Source organism: Mobula birostris, chromosome 9, assembly GCF_030028105.1.
Source record: "Mobula birostris isolate sMobBir1 chromosome 9, sMobBir1.hap1, whole genome shotgun sequence".
In the NCBI taxonomy this organism is placed as follows: domain Eukaryota; kingdom Metazoa; phylum Chordata; class Chondrichthyes; order Myliobatiformes; family Myliobatidae; genus Mobula; species Mobula birostris.
This window is the reverse complement of record NC_092378.1, coordinates 155,693,098-155,713,824: the sequence shown is the minus strand read 5'-3', so window position 1 is coordinate 155,713,824 and position 20,727 is coordinate 155,693,098. Positions and strand designations below refer to the sequence as shown.

General features: G+C 45.7%; 1 protein-coding gene across 6 annotated transcripts in view; it reads right to left on the bottom strand.

Annotated features, from left to right (window-relative positions):
• rab11fip3 (RAB11 family interacting protein 3 (class II)) overlaps positions 1–20,727 on the bottom strand; it is a 175,216-nt gene that overhangs the window by 33,556 nt on the left and 120,933 nt on the right. For 4 of the 6 annotated variants that reach the window (XM_072269240.1, XM_072269242.1, XM_072269246.1 and 1 more), the window contains 2 exons: positions 6,321–6,494; positions 5,700–5,831 (listed from right to left, as the gene is read on the bottom strand). In XM_072269240.1, the coding sequence (XP_072125341.1) occupies positions 5,700–5,831; positions 6,321–6,494 (306 nt within the window). The remainder of the gene's footprint in view (positions 1–5,699; positions 5,832–6,320; positions 6,495–20,727) is intronic. The other 2 variants (XM_072269241.1, XM_072269243.1) reach the window with 2 other exon arrangements.

The window sequence follows — 20,727 nt, the reverse complement described above, 5'->3', positions numbered from 1 at the left end:
CCAGTGCCAGAAGCACGACAGCACTTCTGGGCTGCCCCCAGCACATCTTCAGACAGTGTCGGTCACATGTCACTGTATGTTTTGATGTACATGTGACAAATAAAGCTAATCTTTAATCTCTGCAATGATAACCTGTTTCCGAGCCACCACCCAGCCTGCTAAGCAGGTTCAGACACCACGTGGCCTCCCTCGACCCTGTCTCCATCTGCTGGAAAACCTGGAATCAGGAAATCCTCAGCTGATAAGCGAGAGACTTATTGATGAGTCATTGGTTACTGTATGGTTACTTCTGCACCCACAGCACTATCCACGGTTAACCTTTAGAATTAGTCCCACATCCGGTTACCAAATGTACAATTCATTGCTTATAGAGAAAAATGAGGGGGAATCTTCTTGAAGGTCCCTTAAGGTTGTCGTAGTATGGCGGGGTGGGTGGGAGGGGGATAGTGGGGATAAGCTCCCACAACCTATTAAATGCTCCCAATGGCGTGCATCTCAAACAGCCTCAGACAACCGTCCGGTTCCTGGCCTTCACTACTAAGCCTGGCAGAACCATTTCTACTGACAGGTGAAGTTGGCAAAGGCAGGTTACTGGTGCCTTAAAGCCAATTGCTTAATGCAGATGAGGCTCGTCAGTCATGATCGGCAGCTCTCCTTGGAGAAGGCAAACCCTGATCTCAACCCTTCGCTGCCTTGTGGCTTTATCCACTCACGGGGAAGGCTTCGGGCGAAAACCCTGAGGAAACATCTGGAGCTGGAGTCCCTAAGGCAGTCCCATGTTGAGTTCAACACTGACTGGCAATTCCTGTGATGCCGCTGATGCCAAACTGCATCAACCCCTGCTGTCTCTCAGCTGCGCGGAGTGGGGGATCCTGGCACATGGGCAACAGTTTGCTCTCAGTATTGTACTAGCCAGGCTTGTGTAGTGACAGCTGGGGCACAACATTCATGACCAATGCGGGGCTTCAAGAGTCTTATTAAAACACAAGATACTGAGGGCACTAGTTAGAGATACTCATTCAGGACAGGGTGCTGGGCATTTAAAACTATGGACACTTCTTATCACGGAGGCTGGCAAATCCCTGGAGGGGTGCGTTTGTGTGGCCAAATGGCCTTCCCTTGCTCGTATTTCCTTGTGCTCAAATGCCCATGCAGTGCTCATGACACATACGCTAATTAGGCAGATGTAGTTCTGCACTGGTGGAGAGTATTCTCTCTGATCAGCGAAGGAAGGGGCTCAACTGGACTTACTGGCTGTGCATCAGGAACTGTATACACACCCTTGAACTGCTGGTTTTAAATTCAGAAATACCTGTGAGAGTCAGGTGCTAAGTATTCAACCACTCAGATCCCGAGTTTCACTTTATTTTATTCAGAGATACAGTGTGGAACCGGCCCTCCCGGTCCACCTAGCCATGCCACCCAGCAACCCACCGATTTAACCTTGGCCTGATCACACACGACAATTTACAATGGCCAACTAACCGGTATGACTTTGGATTGTGGGAGGAAATATTAGCAGCCAAAAGAAACCTAGACACTCATGGAAAAAACGTAGAAAATTTCTTACAAAGGATGTCGGAATTGAACTATGAACTCCCACACAAGGAGCTGTCATAGCATCGCACTAGCGTAGCTCAAGCACCAGTTCCCAAATGCATTAAGACTGCAGAGAACAGGAGAATTAACTGCACAGCCTGGCCAAATATCCCTGTTAGCTGCACTGCAGACTCATCCCCACCAGGGGGCAAATTTGATTAGATTCAGGGATGCAGGGCACCTTCCGCCATGACGTCACACTGATAACAATGTACCTCAATATAATCTGGCCACCATGTAGAGGCTCTGGAAGGATACAGAAGAGGTTCATTTGGATGCTGCCTGGATTAGAGGGTGAGCTAAAAGGAGAGGTTGAACAAATGGATCATTCTCTCTGGAGTGAGGGGAGACGACAGAGTTTAAGATTTGAGAGGCACAGAAAGAGCACATAGTCAGAATCTATGTGGGTGCTGCAATAGCATAGCGGTAAATGCAACACTATTACAGCTCAGGAGCTCTGAGTCCAGAGTCCATTTCAACACAGTCTGTAAGGAGGTGGTACATTCTCTCTGTGGCTGTGTGGCTTTCGTCCAGGTGTTCTGGTTTCTTCACACGGCACTAATTAGTAGGGTAACTGGTCAATACAAATTGTCCTGTGATTAGACGAAGGTTAAACTGGTGGTGTGACTTGTTGGTCTGGAAGTGCTGCATCTCCAAAGGGCAAAAACTTCAAACACATTTATAGTGAGGGGAAGAAGGGAGATGTGCAGGGCAAGTACTCTTATTTTAAACACAGTGGTAGGCTGCCGGTGGTGCTGCTGTTGAAAGCAGATACAAGAGATGACACTGAAGAGATGACGTAAGGAGTGCAAGGTACACCATAAGCAGGCAGAAGCGATTTAGTTGTGTTTGGTGTAGACATCACTGTACTACTTCATGTGCCACACCTCCGGTAAAACGGCAGCACGCTTGGACGCACTACTTCCACAGTCTGGTTGAAATATAATGTTGTACAGTCAACTGCAACATTCCGGGACCCCAGGACTTGGACTATACTCATGGGTGACTGTATTTTACTGATATCTTGTACAGTGCCTATAATAAGCATTCATCCCACTTGGAGTACTGTGTTCAGTTCTGGTCACCTCACTATCACATGTGGAAACTATAGAGAAAGTGCAGAGGAGATTTACAAGCATGTTGCCTGGGTTGGGGAGCATGCCTTATGAGAACAGGTTGAGTGAACTTGGCCTTGGACTTGAATGAGGATAGGTTGAGTGAACTTGAACTTGGAGTGGAGGAAGATGAGAGGTGACCTGACAGAGGTGTATAAGATGATGAGAGGTATTGATCATGTGGATAGTCAGAGGCTTTTTCTCAGGGCTGAAATGGCTGCCACGAGGGGGCACAGTTTGCATGTGCTGTGTGCTGAGTGTGACTGCTGGTATCGTGTTTTGTACCTTGGCCCTGGAGTAATGAGGTTTTGTTTGGCTATATTCATGGGTATTCATGTACGACTGAACTGGAATTTCAACTGTAACTCAGAGAATTACAATTGGCTTCATAATTTGAATATATTCTGCCCAAATACAGCTTTCCTTGCACACCCTGACAATTTACACCTCCTCCACCATGGCCTTCTTTCATTCAGATCCCCCCTTCACTTCTCCTCCACATCCTGCCTAATCACAACTATTCTATTGAGTGACCAGTGATATGCACAAGTGCCTGCTCAAGATAGGCTGAAGAGTAAAGACTGATGTAGAGAGGGATCACATCGGCCGGCGGAGAGGGAGATCGCACCGGCCGGCGGGGAGGGGGATCGCACCGGCCGGCGGGGAGGGGGATCGCACCGGCCGGCGGGGAGGGGGATCGCACCGGCCGGCGGGGAGGGGGATCGCACCGGCCGGCGGGGAGGGGGATCGCACCGGCCGGCGGGGAGGGGGATCGCACCGGCCGGCGGGGAGGGGGATCGCACCGGCCGGCGGGGAGGGGGATCGCACCGGCCGATGCCCGGGGGGGGGGTTGCACCGGCCGATGCGGGGGGGGGGGGGGCGGGAATCGCACCGGCCAATGCAGGGCAGGGAATCGCACCGGCTGACGGGGAGGGGGATCACACTGACCGATGCGGAGAGGGACTGATGCAGTGAAGTTCTAGATTCATCTTGGAGTGGTTTAAAATGTTTGCTGAAGAGCCTGTCCTGTGGTGCTGTAATCTCACACTGTTTCATGTAACAGGAGACACAGGATACAATACAGGAGACACAGGAGATACAATACAGCAAAACCTATGACAGAATTTCATGCCTTCTGTGCTGGCACAGTGAAAATGCTGGAAACACTCAGCAGACAAGGGAGCTTATGTGAGGAGATAATTTGTGATACTGAATCAGAAATGATCAGGTTTTTTGACCTGATCTGAAACAGTAACAGTTTCTCTTTACATACAGAAGCTGCCTGGCCTTCTGGCCATTTCCAGCATTTCAGATTTCAACTGATCAACTTGTGCTTGGCTGATTAATCGACTTTTGGCAAACAGGGAAAGATCCTGCAAACAATGTATACCAAGGGGTTAATTTAAGTCCTGTACATAACTATGAGAAATCTAGCCAAAGTAAATAGCAAGGATTAATCTAGCAGAGCAGAGCCAGATTAAACTGATTTGTACATTTGATGGAGGGTGAAAAGCTTGTTGTTATATTCACTGGGTGGGTCTGGAACTTGCTGCCTCTAAGCAGGGAAGCAGAAACCCTTACATTTATGCATTACGTGGATGACCACTTAAACAAGAATGCACTCTAGAAAACAAATCACTGGCTGACAACCAAACCACTTCACTAAATACAGTTTCCTTGTTTGCACTGGATTTGCTTGTGTCTCGAGTATTATACACAGTTCTGCTGCCCCATTAGAGGCAGGGTCTCAAAGCTTTGGAGAGGGTGCAGAAGATGTTTACCAGGATGCTGCTTGGATTAGAGGATATGTGCTATAACGGGAGGTTGGACAAACTTCAGTTATTTTCTCTGAAGTGTTGAAGCTGAGGGGAGATATCACAGAGGTTTACGAATTATGAGAGGCATAGACAGAGCAGACAGGGTTGAAATGTCTGTTACCAGAGGGCATGTGTTTAAGGTGAAAGGAGATGTGAGGGGCAAGTTTTTTTTTTAAACACAGCGTGGTGAGTGCTTAGAATATGCTGCCTGGGGTGGTGGTAGAGGCAGATACATTAGGGACTTTTAAGAGACGCTTGGATAGGCACAAGAATGTGAGGGAAGTGAAACGGTATGGACATTGTGTAGGCAGAAGGGAGTAGTTTAGTTGTCTATTTGATTACTAATTTAATAAGATTAGCACAGCATTGTAGGCCGAAGGGCCTGTTCCTGTGTATGGTCCCTAGCTCGATGGTCCCTAGCTCACTACCAGTTGTCACACCACACTCTCTCATCAAGGAAACACAACATTCCTGGCAATTACTAATCGTCATAAATTTTCAGAAGCGAGCCTCTCAACTCTTCATGGTCCTCTACGATAGCAAGATGGATCCTTGACCTCACAATCCCCTTTTGTGACCTTGCACCTTGCTGCCTATCTGCACTGCACCTTCCCCGTAACTTTAACACTTTATTCTGCATTTTGTTATTGTTTTATCTTGTTCGACCTTAATACACTTTGTAACGAGTTGATCTGTGTGCAAGCCAAGTTTTTCACTCTGCCTCAGTGGCTGTGACAATCATAAACCAATTTAATTTTCAGTTACAGTAAACACTCACCTGTTAACTTCCACAGACTTGTCATTTCCCAACACAATTAACCCCTGATGGCCAAGTCACAGGTATATTTAAAGCAAAGGTTGATTGGTTCTTGTCTCACCAGGGCGTCAAAGGTTCGGTGACAAGACAGGAGAATGGGGTTGAGAGAGATAATAATCAACTATGATGGAATGGTGGAGCAGTCTAGGCCAGATAGCCTAATTCCGCTCTAGTGCTTTAAGGTTTTATTAGAACAGATACCTAGTGCAATGACTTTCCTCAAATGAACGCAAGCAGGAAACTTCAAATTCCATAAGAGGTACAACCTCTATGTCTAAAACAACAGGACACGGATCAACCCGTAAACAAGGAGAAACGCTGATCAAAAGCAAGGCAGAAGCATGCAGTTACCTATTCATTTCCAGACTGCTGATGCGAGCAGAGAGATCTTCCAGACGATTGATTTGTTTATGACACTGGGTGCAGTAAAATTCGAGCATTTCTTCCCCAATGATACTTTGCAAAGTTGAGGTGAAATGATCGCTGGAAAATCAGAGGGGTATTTGGGAGATGAGAGAAACTACTGATTACAGGGAGATACATTGCAGAAGTGACTGGGATACAGATTTTTACACAGCAAAGGCTTGCAGAAGAAACATACATCTGAGATGAGCAGTCACACAAGACAGTCATTTACTAAACTTCTTAACCCAAAGTTCCCTGATCACTTATATACTTCCCTTTTTAGTGACAAAGAAATGAACCTACTTTTCACCAAGTCTGTGATAGAACCATCCAAAGGCCAATGTCATTCACACAGATCCCATTCTCAAACCTGACAACCAACACTCAGCCAAGAGCAAGACTGCTCGTGGTCTGCTCACAAGCACTACTGGAGCAGGGATTCCCACCCTTCTTTATGCCATGGACACAATACCATTAAGTAAGGGGGCCCTTGGACCCCAGGCTGGGAACCCCTGCACTAGAGCCACTTTCCAATCAATAAGCAACCTTCACCAGCAAAGACCTTACCTGGGACAAAGCAGTGCTGAGCGATTTAAGTGGCCATTGATGCCGAAGCCTCTGTCCTGACATAAACTGCTAGATGCAAAGTCATTCTCGTTGCTCTCTCCATAATCTTCAAAGTGCTCTTCGGTGCTAAGGAGAGAAATGGCGGAGCTTATCGAGACGTTATGCTGATGGGTCCTGGCAACAGGAAATACCATGAGAAAAGAGATTAAGTAGCAAAAGAAATCTGTCATAAGCTTTTTCATAAAGTAACATTACTGATCCACTTTCAAGGCAGTTTCCTTGACCTCTGAGGAAATTACTGTGTGATGTTTCTCCTTTCACTAAGAATGGCATAACTGGAAGATATAATTTACCTGCTGAGTGTACTAAACAGTCTGTTGATCTGCCCCAACCAGATCAGTAAGCAATGGAGAGGACACTCCATACACATTCTTATTCTCCATAGTTGTAAAGCTAGGCACAAAGTTCCCAGAGAAAATCCAAGATGGAAATGCAGAGCTGAGGATGCACGTGGGCTTCTGCAACTCCCAGCAATTCACCAATCCTGTTTGAGTGCCACTTTTCATTGCTCGATTGTGTCCCTTTGGATGCCGTCCAAATGTGGTCCAGCTTTGCCAGGACTTTACACAGTGCAGTTTGGGTTTGCCAGGACTTTACACAGTGCGGCCCAGCTTTGCCAGGACTTTACACGCGCAGTTTGGGTTTGCCAGGACTTTACACAGTGCGGCCCAGCTTTGCTGGGACTTTACACAGTGCGGTTTGGCTTTGCCAGGACTAAGATGAAACAATGGTTCCATAAGGTTGTCACCCCAGGGGAGAGGGGGGTTGGCAGGTAGTGGCAATAAGCTCCCACCGCCTGTTAAGTACTCCCAGTGGCGTACATTCCAATTAGCTTCTGACAACCAAGTCTAGCTCTCAGCCTTCAAGTGTGGCTTAGTTACTAAACCCAGTGGAATCGTTTCTACTTACAGGAGAAGGGGCAAAGGCAGGCTACTGGCACCTTCTTGCCAGTCACTTCAGGCAGATGGGTCTGGTCAGCTATGGTTGGCAGCTCATCTAGAAGAAGGAAAACTCTGATCTCAAATCTCCGCTGCCGTGTGGTCATATCCACTCATGGGGAAGGTTTCGGGAGTAAACCGCGAGAAATATTCCGGAGCCGGAGTCCCTAAGGCAGTCCTATATTGAGTTCAATGCTGACTGGCAACTCCTGTGACGAGTCAAACCATTTCAGTCTCTACTGTTCCTCTGGATTCATCAGCTGTGAGGAGAGGGGGAGCCTGCTGCATGGGTCACAGTTTGCTCCCCATATCATACCGCCCTGGCTTGCGCATGACAGCTGGGACGTAACATCCATGGTCGACTCCGACCACCAAAGGGCCTCACGATAAACTAAGTCATGTCAGACTTGAGGATAAGCTCAGCACAAGGCAGAGGAGGTAGGTTCTGTATGCTGGAAGCCAAACATCTGTCCAGGATGTTGCTGTAGCGTTCCACTGGACAGTGTGGACACACAAAATTCTGCAGATGCTGGAAATCTTGAGCAACACACATAAAATGCTGGAGCAAGTCAGGGAGCATCTATGCAGGGTAATAAACAGTTAATGCCGCACCCTGAAAATTGACTGCTCATTCCTCTCTATAGATGCTGCCTGACTTGCTGAGTTTCCCCAAAATTTTGTGCGTGTAGCTCCATGGAATAGTGTGCTTAGCCAGTCTACAATCTCCGGCCTCCCCCATAAAGTCAGGAACAGAGATGATCAGTGATATTTTAAAATCTGTTCAAAAGTTTTTAAGACAATAAAGGAGTTTATTTGTCCAGTCAGCAAATGTCCTAGGGAACAGTCAGGCATGAACTGTCTAATAACAAGTTCAATCACCTAGCCGTGACACTTAAAGGCATTTAGCCCATAGCACTGGCCCTCCTGGGAGTCACAACCAACCATAAACTAAACTGAACTAGGCATGCAACACTGGGGCTACAAGTGGGTGCATTTCCCAAAACTCTTCAAAGCCTTTCCACATCCCACAAGGGAGAAGTCTGGAACGTGATGGGATATACAGGTATTTTAATGTAATGGAAACAGCAGTAGGGTGGTTATATCATTGAACTGAAATAACGGAGTTCAAATCTTAGATTCATTGGCTGCTTTAAATATAGTTAATGTATAAGTAATGTGTCCAAGAGCAGGTTTGTCTTACAAGAGCAGTAAATCCGCCCCCATCATAAACATCAGCATTGTTTAATGTCATTTCCTGTATGCAAGTATAAAGGGGAGCAAAATAATTGTTACTCTGGATCCAAAGCAGCATAAAAAAGAACAAAAATAAAAAAACACGATAAATACATAAGATAGCTTCTACAATATACATCTATTGTATATCCATAAGGTGACGCCAGGCACAGGAGTGTCCCTGCTTAAGATATCTCATTTTTCCCTTTTCAAGGTTCTTTTGAAGACCCTGACCTGGAGTTACACTCTGACTGGTTCTCTACAGGAATGGGACCCGCTCTCAGGGCCTCACGACCGGCCACTTTTTGATATCCCAAGGATGCGCCCAGGAAAACTAGCATGCCTTCAGGGTGCTGGATTTTGGTAGCTCTGGAGACGGGATGATTCTAGGCCGGTGCCCCTGACTGAGGCTTGGCAGGAGAACACGGAGCTTCGGGAGCAGTAGGTTAGTTGCCGTGGAATGTGTTCCCAAAGACCTGAGCCTCTCTGGGCCGACTCTCTGGGCACAGAGCTTGGAAAAAGCAACCCAACAGACTTTTAACATCATAAATCAGTGAGTTGTTTATCTCATGTCTCTCCTCCTGCTGTGAAACAGGGACACCTCTTTTTCCCTTATTAGGGAGAGAGCGAGCCTGTGGTATGTTGAATTACTGGGTGAATGAGTAGTCTTTGGGGTACTGCAAGTCTGTATCTTTACTGATGCTTTGATGCACGCTTGAGTGCTCAGTGGGGGGTGCCGATGCTTTTTAGTTGGTGAGGGTGGAGGGGGGGTCCATTGCCTTGCTGCTGCTTGTGTGTGGGAGGGGGATCAGGGGCGGGAGGCTTTGGGGTTCTAACATTTAACTGTCATTCATTCTTTGGGGCACTCCTCTGTTTTTGCAGATGTTTGCAAAGAAAAAGAATTTCAGGATGCATATTGTATACAATTCTCTGACATTAAATGTACCTATTGAAACCTATTGAAGATGACTAATAGGAAACGATAAAGTAGTGGCGGTTGGGGTAGTGGAGGGGTCGGTTAGAGGGGAAAGTAACTTTTTGAGTCTGGTGGTCCTGGCATGGATGCTACATAGCCTCCTCCAAGATAGGAGTGAGACAAACCATTCATGAGGAAGGGGAAGGGTCTTGATGTGCAATGTGGTCGACTGTTAAAATGGGAAGTTGCTGGATTCCATTAAGCAGCAATAGGGCACTTACAAAAATTAAAAAAATTAGACACAGTCAACATGGATTTTTATGAAAATAAAATTGCCACTAGCTGCTTGCAAAGTGTCACTCTCCAATTGTTTTCTTTCTTGTAAACATTGTGTATGGTAGGTTGGTTGTCTGTCTGTCCTGTGAGGGGGAGTTTTTAAAGCAGAAAAGCTGTTCCACTCTCTGACCCTGGCAGTCCGAGTCCAGTGGTAGGTGTAGTCATCACAACTTGACTGCAGTGGATGACCGTGACTTTGAAAGTCTGTGTATTATATACGTTTAATTTATGGTTTTCTTGAGAATGTTGCTTATATAATGCTATTTGCCTGTGAGGCTGCTGCAAACAAATTTTTCAAGTTTATATAAATAAACTTACATTATGAATGGTAAATCTGGTTTTAAGGTCGCAATTAGAAGTGAACTATTTGGGTTTTCAAAAGGCCTTTAAAAATGTGCAATACTCGATAATGGGACAGTGGTGTGGACTGGTTTACAAACAGAGAATAAACCTATCATTTGTGGGTTAGCAGGGTGTGACTAGTAGGATGCTGCAGGGATCTGTGCTGTGAGCCTACCCATGCTGGAAGAGCGACTCAGGCACAACATATCCAGGGCTTTTGGATGGCACTTCAGGGAGGCTGAAGAGGGAAAGGAGGAAGAGGAAACAGGGCAAGGGAAAGTACAAGCACAGCACAGATGAAATACAATATGGAAAATGGTAAGATTACCCACTTGGCAAGGGAATAAAAGGCCATAGTTATTTCATTATTTTAAGAAGTTTTGAACTTCAGAAAGATGTACGAGTTCTTACAGGCAGCTCACAAGTAGTTAGAGTAAGCAATTCAGAAGGCAAATGAATTAAGTTGGTTGTTAATGCAAGAGGATTTGAGCAAAGAATAATGGCATCTTGTTTGAATTACGTACGATCCTGTCAAAACCACAGTTGGAATATTGGGTAGCGGCCAGGCTTTCCCACCCAAAGAAGGATAACACTTGAAACAGAGAGTGTGCAGTGAAGGTTCACCAGATGGATTCCTGGCGTGACAGGTTTGTCTTACAGCAAGGGATTAACCAGACTGGTCTACATTCTCTTGAATTTAGAAAAATGAAAAATATGCAGCTTTTTTTTTTAGCAGCTTGACAGGGTAACAGTGGACTCACAGAATCATACAGCACAGAAACTGGTCATTTGGCCCAGCTAGTCCATGCTGACCAACATGTACCTGCTCAAGTCCATCTTAAATGTTACTAATGTACCTGTCTCAATCACTTCCCCTAGTAACTCATTGGAAAGACTGGCCACCCTCGGAGTGGAAAAGGTTGTGCCTCAGGCTCCTATTAAATCACTGCCCTCTTATCTTAATCTATACTCTCTCATTCTTGATTCCCCTATCCTGGGAAAATGATTGTGTGCATTCACCCTATCTATGCCCCTCATTATTTCATAGACCTTTACAAGATCAATACACCTCTATAAGAGTTGATATTCCTGGTAAACAGTGTCCAGAGCCATGATTCAGTCTTACCACAGTGGCACAGTAGCGTAGTGGCCAGCATAACGCTTTACAACGCTAGCAATCAATTTCCACTACTGTCTAAAAGGAATTTGTACGTTCTCATCATGCCCACGTGTTTCCTCCGGGTGCTCTGGTTTTCAAAGACATATGGGTTGGGGGTTAGTGAGCTGTGAGCATGCTATGCTGGAGCCAGAAGCATTGTGACACTTGCAGCCTGCCCCCAGTAAATGCTCGGACCGTGTTGGTCATTGAGACAAACAATGCATTTCACTGTACATTTGACAAATAGTTATTTTTATTTTAACGTAAGGGATTAGCCATTCTGGACAGAGAAAGAAACTTTTCCATCCTTCAACTTTTTCATTAAAACCTGTGTGGACGAGTGTGTATCTACAAAAACGCTGTATATTCCCAACCTAAAAGCCGTGGATGAACCAGGAGGTTCGCTGTCTGCTGAGGGCTAGATCTGTGGCACTTAAGTCTGGTGACCCGGGTCTGCACAAGAAAACCAGGTATGACTTGTGAAGGACTATTTCAAGAGCAAAGAGACAATTCTAGCGAGGTTGGAGGTGACATCAGATGCACATCAACTGCGGCAGGGTTTGCAGGACATTAATTCTTACAAACTGAAACCCAATAGCACGAATGGCAGCGATGCTTCACTACCAGATGAGCTGAATGCCTGCTATGCCCGTTTTGAAAGAGAGAATATAACTACAGCTGTGAAGATCCCTGCTGCACTGGGTGATCTGGTGATCTCCGTCTCAGAGGCCGATGTCAGGCTCTCTTTCAGGAGGGTGAACCTCGCAAGGCAGCAGGCCCCGATCCAGTATCAGGTAAGGCTCTGAAAACTTGTACTGACCAACTGGTGGGAGTATTCAAGGAAATTTTCAACCACCTCACTGCTATGGTCAGAAGTTCCCACCTGCTTCAAAAAGGCAACAATTACGCCAGTGCCTAAGAGTAGTGTGAGCTGCCTTAATGACTATCATCCAGTCGCATTCACGTCCACAGTGATGAAACGCTTTGAGAGGTTGAACCCCTGCCTCAGCAAGGACCTGAACCCATTGCGATTTACCTATCGCTACAATAGGTCTACACCAGACACAGTCTCACTGGCTTCTCACATGGCCTTAGATCACCTGGACAATACAAGCACCTGTGTCAGAATGCTCTTTGTTGATTATAGGTCAGCATTTAACACCATCATTCACACAGTCCTGATCGATAAGCTACAGAACCTGGGCCTCTGTACCTCCCTCTGCAGTGATGAAACATGATGTGATAGAGGTGTACAAGTTAAGAGGACAGATCGGGTTGACAGCCAAACACTTCTTCCCAGGGTGGAAATGGCTAATACAAGGGGACATCATGTTAAGGTGATTGGAGGGAAGAATAGGGGGATATCAGAGGATTTTTTTTTAAGAAAACAGATCGTGGTGGGTGCATGGAAAGCCTTACCAGGTGGTAGAGGCAGATACATTAGGGACATTTATGAAACCCTTAGATAAGCACAAGGATGATGGAAAAGATCTATATGGGAGGGAGAATTAGATTGATCTGAGAGTAGGTTAAAAGGTCCGCACAACAGGCCCATACTGTTTCATGTCCTATATTCTATCTTCTGCCCCTCTTGTGCCACAGAGCCACCAGTTGAGTCATAACCTTCCACTCTGCCACATTCCCGAGAGGCCACCTTCCCCAACAGTTTCCAGGACAGTATCTGCCAGGGAGGGGGCACGGTTACTGGAGACTCCTGAACTATTTATCTGGCAGTAACCCCATTCCATCCCGCCTATCGGACACGCCCATGTTATCCAGCATCAGAGATAACCCACTGAATCCATCCACAGCTCTGGCTTCAAGATGTGCTTAGGTGAGCAGGATCTACTCGCTGCACATGGCCACCAGAGATAGTGGGTATGTCTGTAACTACCCACATTATACAGAAACATTTCCCAGACCTAAGCGGCCGCACCCCAGCCATGAAATCTTTAGACTCAAACTCTTTGGTCTCAAACCTTACTTAAATACTAAATACAGCAGGGTCTTTATTTCACTCCAAGCATTATTTACTATAAAACAAATCCTTGCACGTAAGGCCACGTCAGTGGGTATATTGTACGTGAAAGTTGAATTACCCTCACATTGAAAGAGCCCTTCTTCTGCGAATGGCTGTGGAGGCCAATTCTTTGAATATATTTAAAGCAGAGGTTGACAGGTTGCTGATTAGTCAGGGCATCAAAGATTAAGTGGAGGAGGCAGGAGAATGGAGTTGAGAAGTATAATAAATCAGGCACAATGGAACAGTGCTGCCGACTCAATGCAACAAATGGCCCAATTCTGCTCCTATGTCTTATGGTCTTAAACTAATGAACTTCAGAAGTAATATAAATGGTTAGTACCCATCTGACATTCAGCAGTTCCCTTCAGACATCTCACCGTTTGAATCCCGATGTCATGTCCGGACTCAGCGGAGAGACACTGCATTGACCTTTTGAAATGTCTCCTGCCATTTCATGCCGAGCCTACAATGCAGCCTTCCCTCGCTCCACTCCAATTCCTCGCTCACTGAATTCTCACGCTCTACGGTAACTTAGTTCTGGTGTACACACCTGGTACTGGGAAACCACCTGGTTTATACCTGCTGACTCGGGAAAACCAGTTGTCCCTTTGCAGCTTCTTGTTTATGTTTGACCAGGGGTTTACTTCTGTCAGATTCATTTCCTGAGCTACTGGTTAGACAAGTTTCATTTGAAAGAAGCTGGCAAGTTATAGCCTGCGTTTTGTACGATGTATTTGGTGATTTTGCACTTAATAAATCCTATGGCAAAGGGGAAGTACATGAGAAGCTGTAGTTGACAATTATCAGCTTGTTTCTCACTCGAGATTTTTACCCCATAATGAACAGGGGCATTGCAACCAATTATTTATAGCACACTGATCTTATCCTGGAAAGATCATACCATTTTCCCACTTCTGAGGGCTCTATGACTCACGCTCTTGATGTTAATTGCTTATTTATTTATTATTATTTTTCTTTTTTTTGTATTTGCACACTGTTGTATTTTGCAGGTTGTTTGTCGTCTCTGTGTGCAGTTCTTCATTGATTCTGTATTTCTTTCTATTTACTGAGAATGCCAGCAAGAAAACGAATTTCAGTGTTGTATATTTATTTATTTATTTATTCAGCAATACCGCAGAGTAAGCACTTCTAGCCCTGCCGTCCCAGCAACCCCACAACCCCGTTTAACCCTAACTAGAAGATGAATCTCAAGGCCATACGTAAAGTACATGTATGTACTTTGAAATTTTCAGAAGAGGCGTGGCAGGGCATTACTGTGTTCTTCACTGGGGCCAAGGAGAAGAGGCTTATGCCACCAATCTACTGACCTTGACCCTGTTACATAGCATTACTCCTCAATAACCAAGGTCAATGCGAGTGCCTGTTAACTGTGAATCATTCTTCTTTTTGGGAAACCCCTTCTCAGTAAAGCTGGGTAGAAAAGCACTCACTTCACTCCAGTGTGGTGCATCATGGCTGCACTGTGAGCCTTTTGCAAAATAGGAGAATGGAAATGCTACCATTTGCAGGTTCCTGAACCGGTCACATACCTTCCTGCCTTAGAAATATTGCTAATCCTTCATTAAAAATTAGCTTTGTCACATGTACATTGGAACAGACAGTGAAATGCATGATGTGTTCAATCAAATTAGCCAGGATTGTGCTGGGCAGCCCATAAGTATCACATTTCCAGTGCTAACATAGCATACCCACATAAGCCTATATCTTTGGAATGTAGGAGGAAACCAGAGCACCTGGAGGAAGCCCACAGCTGCATATTTAATATATCAGTAATATTTGAGTAATGTTGTAAATGCATTGTTAGCTTAAGCATTCTTTGTTGCTTAAATAATTCATTATGGTTATATTATGAAGTACATGAATAGCACGTTATCAAGCCACCATGTCATACGCGTGCACGTCGCTTAAAGTAAAACCGGATGTACACGGTTTCTTTCCTGGTGCCCTCATTTCCCTTTCAATTAGCTTTTATTACAAAACACCCACGCAGTCACGGAAAGAATGTACAAATTCCTTACAGCCAGCAGCGGAAATGAGCCCTGATCTTACAGCTACTGTGGTAAAGCCATGCATGAACTACTACGCTACCACGCAGCTCCATCATCCACTCTATCACAGCCAGCACACCCAGGGAAGAGAAAGCAGTTCAAGGACTTTTTTTCCAAAGGCTTCTAGAAAAACACTGTTTCAATAACTGACAGGAATCCCAATCTGTAAGTGCTCAAAATGGAATCACAGTAAACTGGAAGGCATCAATATCATACATCAGCTCCTGCCCCATTGCTGTTCAAATCTTCTTGAATGCCAGCTGAACAGGAGATTGGCAAACTGAAATAAGTGTAGAGGAATTGTTGGCAATCATTCCCACTGCTGACTTGCAATGGAAGAAAGATTTATGAAGGAGCTGATAGCTGATCCTGGAGCACTCCTGAACAATGGCATACAGCTGAGATCATTCATAACCAATTATAATCATTGCCCTTTATGGGAATATGACCAGACAATGAAGTGTTTTAATTCTTGAGACATCTGAATTTTCCCTTTGCCCTTTGATGTCAAAGCCATCGACTTGTCTTGCCTCTGGAGTCCTCTTTGATCCATGTTTGGATCAAGGTTATAATGGAGGTCTGGATCGATATGGTTCCTACATTCGGCTCAGCATTCAGCTGAAGTTTTCAAACTACAGTCAGTTTTAAATCCATGAACGAGCCATTGAAACAGCTGACTCATTTAAACTCCACGGAACACTGTGGTAACTGTTTGCATTTGACAAGAGTTCCACTCAATAAACCAATCTCTGGCATGTCTGGTTTCCTTGACTGCGACTGTACAAACATTTCTCTCAAGCTTGGACCAACAGATGGGAGTCCCTTCCTCACCCAGCCAGTCACAGCACAGCATATCACACTACACCACAGTGTTTATTTATCAATGCCACTTAAACCAAAGGTTTTGAAAAGATACTATTTATAGTTTTTCAATTACCCTCACATTTAAACAGCCCCTCTTAAATGGCTGTGGAGGTGAAGTCATTGAAAGCAGAAGTTGATAGGCTCTTTCCTCGTAAAGGTGTCAAAGATTACAGGGAGAAGGCAGGGACGTAAATTAGCCATGGTGGAGTGCCTGAGCAAACACAACGGCCTAACTCTGCTCCTGTGTTTTATGGGACATGAAGATGCAGTTGTACAACTCATTGGTCAGGCCTCACTTGGAGTTTTGTGTACAGTTTTGGTCACCCTGTTATAGGTGTTATACTTCCACAGACATGCAGTGGATAATATATTGACTGGCTACATCAGATCCTGGTATGGAAACAACAATGCCCTGGAATGGAACATCCAACCAAAAATTAGTGGATACGGCCCAGTCTATCACAGGTAAAGCCCTCTCAACCATTGAACACATCTACACAATACCGCAGTATCCATTTCCAAGGACCCCCACCACCCAGGCCATGCTCTCTTCTCACTGCTGCCATTAGGAAAAGGGTACAGGAGCCTCAGGACTCACACCACCAGGTTCAGGAACAGTTACTACCCATCAACCATTGGATTCTTGAACCAAAAGGGATAATTACACAAAACTTCACTTGACCCATCATTGAAATATTCCCACAACCTATGGATTCAACTTCAAGGACTCTTCATCTCATAAGTTGATATTTAGTGCTTATTTATTTAATATTATATCTTTCTTCTTGTAATAGCAAATGTTTGTTGTCTTTTGCATGCTGGTTGAACACCCAGCTTGCTGCGGTCCTCCATTGATTTTATTATGGATTTATTGAGTGAGCCTGCAAGAAAATGAATCTGAGAGTTGTGTATGGTGACATAGATATACTTTAATAATAAAGTTACTTTGAACTTTGAAAGATGTGGTTAAACTGGAAAGAATGCAGAGAAGATTTACAAGGATGTTGCCAGGACTTGAGGGCCAGAGTTAGGGGGAGAGGTTGGCCAGGTGAGGACTTTATTCCTTGAAATGTAGGAGAATAATTGGTAAACTTATAGACGTTTTAAAATTATGAGAGACAGGAACAAGGACTTTTCCCATATGGTCTAAGTATTTTTCTAAAAGCCTGCAATGAATGCTGGCCCTCAGAAAACAACTGTCTAATTCCAGGTGTCTACATCTAATTTGAAACATTTCTGGTTCCTGAGGGAAATGACTGAAAATGGTGTCAAAGGTGGACAGGGTGGTGAAGTCAGTGTACGGTGTGCTGAGCATTAAGCGTTAAGAGTTGGGATGTTATATTGTAGATGTACAAAACATTGGTGAGGCCAGACCTGGAGTACTATGTACAGTTTTGGTCACTCTGTTATAGGAAAGCTGTCATTAAGTTGGAAAGAGTGCAAAGAAAATTAAGGAGAATGCTGCCAGGACCTGAGGGCCTCAGTTACAAGGAACATTTGGGTAAACAAGGAGTTTATGCATTGGAAATAAGAGACTGATGAGTGACCTTACAGAGGTGTATAAAATCACAAGGGGTGTAGGGAACCAAAAACTAGAATGCATAGGTCCAGGTAAAAGGGGAGCCATTTAAAAGGGATCCAAGAGTCAACATTGTCACTCAGAAGTTGGGGAGTAAATGTAATAAACTGCCCAGAAGGTTGGGTGGGGGGAGATATGTAATAAACTGCCATAGAAAGCAATTGGGAAGGTACAATAACAACATTCAGCTGAGAGTGTGGATAGGAAAGGTTTGGATGGATATGGGCCGAATGCAGGCATTTAGAAGCAGCTGAAGTCGGCACCTTGGGCTGGCATGAACAAGTTGGGCCAAACAGCCTTTTTGTGTGATGAATGATGATTTGACATGCATCATATTCAGACAAGAGTGGCTGGAGAGGCAAGGACATTCCATAAAAGCAGAATCAGGCCATTTGCCCAACAAGTCTTTTCCACCATTCCATCACGGCTGATTTATTATCCTTCAATGCATTTCACCCTGCAACCTTTGACACTCTTACTAATCAAGAACCTATCGACCTCCGCTTTAAATATTGCCAACGACTTGGCCTCCAGAGCCATCGGTGGCAATGAATTGCACAGATTCACCACAGTTTAGCTAAATAAATTCCTCTGCATCTCTGTTCTGAAGGGACGTTCTTCTATTCTGAGGCTGTGCCTGCTGGTCCGAGACTGCCCCACTATATCAACGACTGCCTGAGAAGTGACTTCGATCCACTGCAATTTGCCTACCGGAGCAACAGGTCATAAGACCATAAGACATAGCAGCAGAAATAGGCCATATGGCCCATTGAGTCTGCGCCATTCAATCATGGCTGATCCTTTTTCCCTCAATTACAGATTGGTCGGTATGATGTGGGCATCACTGAGTCGTGACTGAAAGAAGGCCATGGTTGGGAGTTTAACATCGAAGGATACACTTTGTATCAGAAGGACAAGCAGGAAGGCATAGGCAGTGGTGTGGCTCTGTTGGTACGAGATGGAATTACATCTTTAGAAAGAGGTGATATAGGGTCAGAGAATGTTGAATCTTTGTGGGTGGGGTTAAGAAACTGCCAGGGTGAAAAACCATTATGGAATTTACATATAGGCCTCCAAGGTTGAGATTGCAAAGGGAGCTGGAAAAGGCATGCAATCAGGGTTATGTTGCAATTGTAATGGGGGACTTCAATATGCAAGGGGATTTGGGAAAATCAGGCTGGCGTCAGACTGCAAGAATGGGAATTTGTTGAATGCCTATGAGATGGCTTTTTAGGGCAGCTTGTGCTTGAGCCTACTTGGGGAAAGGCCATCTTAGATTGGGTGTTGTGTAATAACGCAAACCTTCTGAGGGAGCTTAACATAAAGGAACCTTTAGGAGACCGTGATCATAATATGATTGAATTCATACTGCAGTTTGAGAGGGAGAAGCATAACTCACATGTATCGGTATCGCAATGGAATAAAGGGAATTATAGAGGCATGAGAGAGGAGTTTGCCTGGGTGTATTGGAGGAGGATACTGGCAGAGATGACAGCACAGCAGTGGTGCCTGAAGTTTCTGGGAATAGTTCACAAGGTGCAGGACAGACATGTCCCACAGAAGAAGTGTATTCAAATGGCAGGGGTAGGCAACAGTGGTTGAAAAGGAAGTTAAGGATTGTGTAAAAGCCAAGGAAAGGGCATACAAGGTAGCAGAAGTGTGTGGGAAGCTTTTAAATTCCAACAAAAAGCAACTATAAAAGCTATAAGGGAAAAGATGAAATATGAGCCTGTGGCGACCCACTTTCTGGCACCCACGAACCGGCTCACGACAGCGCACGCAGGCAGAGGGCCGGCCCCAAAAAGGGCGCCAGGCCATCTTCACCAGCAGGGGGAAAATCCTGCTCGCGGAAAGGGTCTGGGAATATGCATTCCCCACAGCAGTCCCGCCCAGGGAGGGCGGGAACGGGAAGGCTTTAAAGCAGGCCGCGAAGTTTGAATGAATTTCTTTTATCGCAACTCCAACTCACCGACTACGTGTCGTTATTCTAGCGCTGTGTGTAGCGCACCGCTACATTTGGTGACCCCGACGGCCCAAACGATATTTGGGCCAGAGATGACCGACGCCACATCTGTTCACGCAGTTTCGTTACAACTGCCAGGCTTTTGGCCGCTGAGACCCCGTCTGTGGTTGGAACAGGCAGAAGCACAATTCCACATTCGGCAGATAACCTCGGAGTCCACTCGCTACTACTACGTGCTGAGCTCTCTCGACCAGGAGACTGCTGCACAAGTTGAGGAGTTTATACAGTCGCCCCCGGAGAACGGCAAATACACAGCATTCAAAGCCCTGCTCATAAGGACTTTTGGACTCTCACGGCGTGAACGAGCACGCCGCTTAATGCACCTGGATGGTTTGGGAGACAGGCTGCCGTCAGCATTAATGAACGAGATGCTGGCCCTGGCTGAAGGACACAAACCCTGCCTCATGTTTGAGCAGGCATTCCTAGAGCAACTGCCCGAGGACATACGCCTGCTGCTGTCCGACACAGATTTCAGCAACCCCCGGGAGGTGGTGGCCCGAGCAGATGTGCTGTGGAATGCCAGGAAAGAGAGAGGGGCATCCGTCACACAGATCACCAAGCCACGTGCCCAACGACAGACCAGACCAGGCCCGGCAGCTGAGCCCAACGAACAGTGATGCTTCTACCACCAGCGGTGGGGCACAGAGGCCCGCCACTGTAGACCATCCTGCAAATTCCTGGGAAACGCCAAGGCCCAGCCACCGCTGATGGCTACGGCGGCTGGCCATCAGGACAGCCTCCTGTACGTCTGGGACAAGCAGTCAGGACGCCGCTTTTTGGTGGACACCGGAGCGGAGATCAGCGATTTACCTCCAATGAGTTACGACACCCGCAACAGAGAACCAGGACCCACGCTGAGGGCCGC